The sequence below is a fragment of the Rutidosis leptorrhynchoides genome, chromosome 9 (genome assembly GCF_046630445.1).
Source record: "Rutidosis leptorrhynchoides isolate AG116_Rl617_1_P2 chromosome 9, CSIRO_AGI_Rlap_v1, whole genome shotgun sequence".
Lineage (NCBI taxonomy): Eukaryota > Viridiplantae > Streptophyta > Magnoliopsida > Asterales > Asteraceae > Rutidosis > Rutidosis leptorrhynchoides.
In genome coordinates this window covers 109,605,484-109,612,796 of record NC_092341.1, presented here as the reverse complement: position 1 = coordinate 109,612,796, position 7,313 = coordinate 109,605,484, and the positions used below count along the sequence as shown (strand labels likewise).

Sequence of the window (7,313 nt, the reverse complement as noted above, 5' to 3'; positions counted from 1 at the left end):
TTAGTTCAAGTCCCTCGAATTCCGAAATGGAATCCCACTCAAGTTCCGAAAGCAGTGTGACCGGAATGGATCAACCAATTAGTCATCATCTATTCTGGATGAATTGGGGATGGGTTCGTAGCCTCCTTAATCATTGGAGACAAGAAGAAGGTGATCCCTTCCATCCACCACATTGCCCTCTTGGCGAAGAACCTGAAGCACTTACCGGCGAACCTATCCGAAACACCATTTTCTCTCTTATTTCTAGAGTATCTCGTCACGATTACATACTACAACAAATTCTAGATTTTATTTATCCGCTCGTCCGAACCGACAATCACCCCGGTGTAATAGAAGAAGTCAACGAGCTTCGCGCTCGGGTAGTGGCTTTGGAGAATATGGTGCAAAGGTTACAAACACCAGCAGCAGCACCAGCAGCATAAACAGTACCACCATCAGCAACACCAACAGTACCATCACCACCACCAACAACAACATCCACATCCCACACCGCAACATCACAATCTGTATCTCAAACATCAACATCATACGCCCTGTAAATATCCAGGAATATCAACAACAACAAACGATGAAGTATTAATTCATAAACTTCATTGAAGAGATATCTCTGCGGCAGTTATGTAATCTCCAAAATCTTAGAGATTATTTAATTCTGACCGTAAATCGGATGAGTGAATGGAGATGGTAGAGTAGAAACTTTGATCGAAAATAGTGTACGATTTACAAGCTAGAATTGTTTTACCAACAGCATCAATAGGACCGTAGCATCATCAACACAGTCAGTGCCATCAGTATCGTCAGAATCAACAGCACCTGTAACATCACAAACTCTGTCAGTTCAAGAATCATTGTGGACATCATTACGAATCAACAACAAATATATTGTATCAACGAGTTATGAAGTATTAACTCATTTCCAATCGAAAGATTTATATGTATATTTTATATGTATAAATTTTTAAACCATAATAAATCTTCCCGTACTAAGCTATTATGTGTGAATCTTAACTACCCAGTTAATTCATATTACAAATATGCAATGATGTACGTCCTTCGTCCGCAACTTAACCATCGTTAATTACAATCTCTGTCTCAATTCAATAAAAATTCAATTCATAATAAATCAAGTGTATTATTCGAATATATGTTTGATTTTACACTTTCATCATCGATGTACTCGAAACTTTTCAAATAACATCATTCGTACCTTGCGAAGTTCACAAGAATTTCACGAAAACCAACAAATAACAAAGTAATGATTCATAATTTCAATATTATTGAAGATATACTTATGCAATTTATAAAGTTTTAGGGATTACTCAATTCTAGTTCCAACCATAAAACAAATGAGTTTAATTTAATATTAACTCATTAAATCTATATTACATCTAAAGAAAATATACACATATATTTTCATAAAGACTGTAATAAACTTCTTTTGTACAAAATATTAATTGTGAAATTTTTTTTAACGGGTAGGTAATACCCGAGAGATATATAAATTCACAATTAATATATTACATTTTTCGAAACTGATTCAGCAATCATCAACTATACTCCCTACTTTCACAACAATGTCCATTCTTTCATATAAATCAAAACAATCATACTCATTCAAATTCAATTACATATTCTGATTTTGAAATCGCATAATTCAATTCGAAATATAACCAGTATCATCACTCTTACATTCCTATATCTTTCAAAGCTATACTTTGACTTCAAAACTGTGTTAGAACGTCATATGTATTAACAATTACAATATGTGCTCAAACCTTTCGAAATTCCTGAAGACACTTCAACTAAAGAACAATCGAGATGATTATCCAACCACATGTTACCCACAGTTATACACCTGAAAAACTCTCAAAACCCAAGTCATAGTTCGACACGTATCCGTGTTAGACCTTTTGGCATTTACTAGCTAAAATAACTTTTCAATTCCATTTCAAAATAGACAGTTTTGTCACAACTCCAGCAAGTCAACTTCGACTTCTCAATCAAAACAGTCTTATTATAACCTCGATAGATACGTTGCCCTTTCGCCAACGTTACCGGGGAATCGTTTATATTCACCACATTAGCAATAAACTTACCAACAACTTCACTGATCTTTGACTTTCCAAAAAAAAAATCATTATAATTATCGAAACCCTATCATATACTCATTCGTACCTTATAACAAGAATTAACATACCAATTATTGAGAATCAGCAATCAGTATTTTGAAACCTCGCAGCATGTCTACATCAACAATTACATATACACACAACGTCTACCTCCAAGACTTACATTCTTTGAATGAGAAAATTTCTGAAAAACACCCTAAACTGCAAACCAGTTCTCGAAATTTTGAAAAATGCTGATGAAGCAGCAAAAATGTAAACGACCTTAACAGTAAAAAGTTGGATGATAAAGGATAGTATATTGGTAAAGCTCAGAAAAAGGAAGCTTTGGAACTGGAAAACGGATTGAGCAAAGTATGAAGGAGGCTGTGGACAAATCACAAAGGCTGAACCTGCCTTCAAAGAATCCAAATGATTCAGTACTTGCTGAAGTCATTAATGAATACCTTGCTCCTGACTCTAAACCCCTGCGGACAATATCCTTCATCATCCTCTGATATTAGACATTCAAAGATATCATCGTATCTTTCATTATAAATATCATCCATACTTTTGAAGATATTTTTATAATTATTCTTATCTGAAATCATTTACCTCTTCGCGCTATCTGTATTATATCATAAAAGAAACTATTTTAGTTTCTAAATTCTGAAACATTCGAGTTTAAAATAGGAATATTCTTGAAGAAGTGTTGGGAGCTGAAGCATGAGTTAGTATAATATAATGACACTTGATCAACGTGATTATATTACAGTAATTCATGCTGAGTTTCTAAATGGAACATGATGTTTCACAGATCATAACGTCATCATGTGCTATGTTACACGACTCTTGTATTCTCTTTGATCTCTAAATATCAAGAAAATATTTCTTGATGATTCGGCCTTTTCCGAGGTATTCTGGTTATTTGACAAGTCAAGATCGTGCCATTACAATTTCCTTCCTAGAACATTAACAATGTTCATTCCGAAATTTATATCTGCGAATTCTGGACCATTACAAGCGGTGCTTAATCGCAAGAAGAAGAAACGAAAGGACAAAGCTCCGAACTAGAAATGGGAGTATAAATCATAGCAAATAGAAGAGAGCATTAACTGTGGATGACAATGATTATAGAAGAAGCAAGGACTTTGAAATATAAGGGAAGATATAAAACCAAACAATAACCCAGAAATCACAAACCGTATATATCAATGCATATAGCAATATAAAGACACGGGAGAACTAAAAACACTATAAAACCAAGAGTATAGTAGAAGTAAATAGATTCTTCCGGAGGCAGATGAAAAAGAAGAGCGACAGATATGAAAGTGAGGAGTATATCAAGAATCAACACTGGATGAAGCATATTGACAAATACTTTAAAATATGAGTTGAGAAGGTGTGAGTTGTAAGAAAACAAATGAGGTGGATTTATAGTGAAATATCCGACAGAGAAATCAAAATGGATTATCGTATTAATTCGAAGAGGATCATAATTTCCTTAATCGCCGAATAATCAAATCCAATATAGATTACAAAGATTTTCTTTTCGGAGATCAATCGTGATGACGTCAAAAGATACGACGAATCACTACTATCTTATTTCATTCATTTACGATAACTTCACTCACACGCTTCGAGTAATCGAATTATTTTATCCATGCTTCTTGAACATGATAAAACTCTATAATCGTTATAATAACATTCTCATTGTTAGTCATGACGACCTCTATCAAATTTCGGGGACGAAATTTTTTTAACGGGTAGGTACTGTGACGACCCGAAAATTTCCGACCAAATCTAAACTTTAATCTTTATATTATTCCGAAACGATAAGCAAAGTTTGTTAAGTTAAATCTCAAGAATTTTAAACTGTGTTCATACATTCATTATAACCTCGACCAAATTCCGACGATTCACGAACCGTTATATATAAATAGATATGTATATGTATATATATATTATAACTTGAGAATATTAATAAAGTATTAAACGTATAATACTTTACACGAACATATTTGTTTCAATATGATTTTCGATGAAATTAAAAAAATATATATTAAATGATTGAATTATCATAAACATTGAATTATGATTACAAGTCTCTGTTGAGAGGTCCACTATGATTTAAGAAAATCTATTCCTCTTAACGATATTCAGAATAATTTGTAAAGCTATTTATAAATAAAAACAAAAAGTGTCATTTACGAAAGTTAGACAAAAGTTAGTGGAGAATTGGTTTCCATAATATTCTATTAATCTATTTTCAAACGTACAAAGACGTTTTCAGTTTAAAAAGAACTTTATTATTAAAACGTATATAACTTTTATAAATATCTAGAATCACTTTTGACAACTCATTACTTAACCAGTATAATAAATATAACGATATTTATATTTTATTTCATTAAATATATATAACGATTTAAATTAATATTATATATATTTATACGCGTATTATACATACATAGTTTTTATACTTTTACTATACTTTAACTCTACCTTTACTTTACTTTTACTTTACTTTAACTTTAATAATTCACTTTAATAATTCATACTTTAATAATTCACTTTAATAATTCACTTTAATAATTCATACTTTAATAATTTACTTTAATAATGCATACTTTAATAATTCACTTTAATAATTCATACTCTAATAATTCACTTTAATAATTCAAAAATCTATTATAAATAGAATTCAATTGGTTTCATTATTTCATAGAAACTTGAAAATATATTTCTCTAAACTCTCTCAATCGATTTATATATATATATATATATATATATATTTGCTCTGTATTATTTCAAGATATTATTAGTATACATAAAATATTACGACGGAGTGCTGTCCGAGTGATTTCAAAATAGTTTTTTTGAATGAGTCGAAGCTAAGGAAATTATGGGTTATAGCTATGGAGGTGATGGGTATGGTTCATGGGTATGCTCGTGAGGTCAATCTAGTGTTTATCATCTCCGTTGCGTCTACGTACTTTCCTGCAATATTGAATCTCAATATTGATACGTTCGTGAATCCGAGGCCAACCTTGCACTTGTTAAATGACGTTATATGTATTTTTACTACGAAATACAGTATTGTGAGTTTCATTTGCTCCCTTTTATATATATTTTTGGGACTGAGAATACATGCGCTGTTTTTATAAATGTTTTACGAAATAGGCACAAGTACTAAAACTAATTCTACGTGGGTTTAAACCAGAAATATACCCTTAGCTTGGTAACATTAAACTACTTGTCTATGTACGGTAGGCGCGAATCCTAAAGATAGATCTATTGGGCCTGACAAACCCCATCCTGACTATGGGATGCTTTAGTACTTCGAGGTTATTTTAAACACACCTGATCTGGTGTACTTCAGAGGGTAAAACATGAACGTTAAGGCTTGTTACCGGGTGCCTACAACTTATAGAATACTTTTATACGCTTGCGAGTGTACATATATTTATAAACGGAAATCTTGTGGTCTGTTAATATATTGAAATGATTGTTATGATAAACCTATGAACTCACCAACCTTTTGGTTGACACTTTAAAGCATATTTATTCTCAGGTATTAAAGAAATCTTCCGCTGTGCATTAGCTCATTTTAAGGATATTACTTGGAGTCATTCATGGCATATTTTGAAAGACGTTGCATTCGAGTCATTGAGTTCATCAAGATTATTATTAAGCCAATTATAGTTGGATGTATTATGAAATGGTGTGCATGCCGTCAACTTTCGTTGTAAAGAAAGTTTGTCTTTTAAAAACGAATGCAATGTTTGTAAAATGTATCATATAGAAGTCAAATACCTCGCGAGGTAATCAACTATTGTGAATCGTTTATAATGTATATGAACGGGTCCTTTCAATAGATAGATAGTTGGAATCTAAAACAGTGATAAATCACAATCATAATTTATTTCACGGGATGATAAGTGTGTCAAATAGTATGATAGTTATAATAATACTTATCTTATCAATAATAATAATATTCATTTTTGTAATCATAATAATAATAAAAAATAATATTTACTACTTGTGTTAATAACAATATTAATTAATAATAATACTAATAATAAAAATGATATTACTAATAAAAATAATAATTCTTAATGCCAATACTTAATAATAAATTCTTAATTCAAATGTTTAAATGTTATTATTTCCAATTATTATATTTATTTACATTTATATATGTATACACCTGTACATATTTATTTATAAATAATTGTTCGTGAATCGTCGGGAATTGTCAAAAGACAAATGCATTCATATAAACTGTACCAAAATTTTGAGACTCAACATTATAGACTTTTGCTTATCGTGTCGAAATCATATAAAGATCAAGTTTAAATTTGGTCGGAAATTTCCAGGTCGTCACATTAACACTTTAAATCGTTTAATCACATAAACAAGCGAACTATAAATGTTCTAATGATTAAATAAGTACCTTAAGAAACGTATGAAGAAAATGGGGTGATACACGAAATTAACTCATTAGAGACCAAATCTCTAGAAGTGTATATGGACTTTAATCTTTGGATCTCTTGCTCACAAAATAGTAAATCTTTTCTAGCGTTTCTAACTTCTTGCATATGCCAACCCTTAAGATCCGCCTTTAATGACCTTAACTTTTTGACAATGGAGTGAGTGGCCCATCCGTCAAAGGGTAAAAGATCCCATTTTTGCTTGCACATTTCGATGAATCCTTTTTTGTTAAACCAAAAGTTGTAGAAACGAAAGGGTTTTGGGCCCCATGAAATAATTTGTTTCCCCAAAATAAGAGGCTTGTGATCCGAAAACTGTGGATCTCCGGTGATTAAGAATGAGTCAGGCCATTTTTCAATCCACTCGGTATTCAACAAAATATGATCAATGTGTGATGTCTTGCCTTCTGGTCCTTCCCATGTGAAATAACCATTAGACAAATGTTGGTCGAAAAGACCAGACAAGGAGATGAATTCATTAAAGTTCCTCATATTGACCGGATCAATAACTTCTCAAAACCTTTCTTCCGGGAAACAAGTGGAGTTAAAATCTCCAAGAATACATAAAGGGCCTGACCAAAATGAAGTCATGCACCTTAACAGATTCCAAATGATCAATTTATCGGATTCGATTCGAGGTGCATACATATTAACAATGAGAATTGTCGATTGGGATGGAATGAATTCCAACAACGTTGCTATCCAATTTTGATTC

General features: G+C 31.7%; 1 protein-coding gene across 1 annotated transcript; it reads right to left on the bottom strand.

Moving 5' to 3' along the window:
- Window positions 1–6,562: 6,562 nt before the first annotated feature.
- On the bottom strand, window positions 6,563–7,090 carry LOC139868317 (uncharacterized). Its single transcript, XM_071856648.1, has one exon. The coding sequence runs from the start codon at window positions 7,088–7,090 to the stop codon at window positions 6,563–6,565; it is 528 nt and encodes a 175-aa protein (XP_071712749.1).
- Between the last annotated feature and the right edge of the window lie 223 nt (window positions 7,091–7,313).

Coding starts and splice junctions, on each gene's coding strand:
- LOC139868317 (XM_071856648.1), bottom strand. CDS start 7,090: ATGAGGAACTTTAATGAATTCATCTCCTTGTCTGGTCTTTTCGACCAA.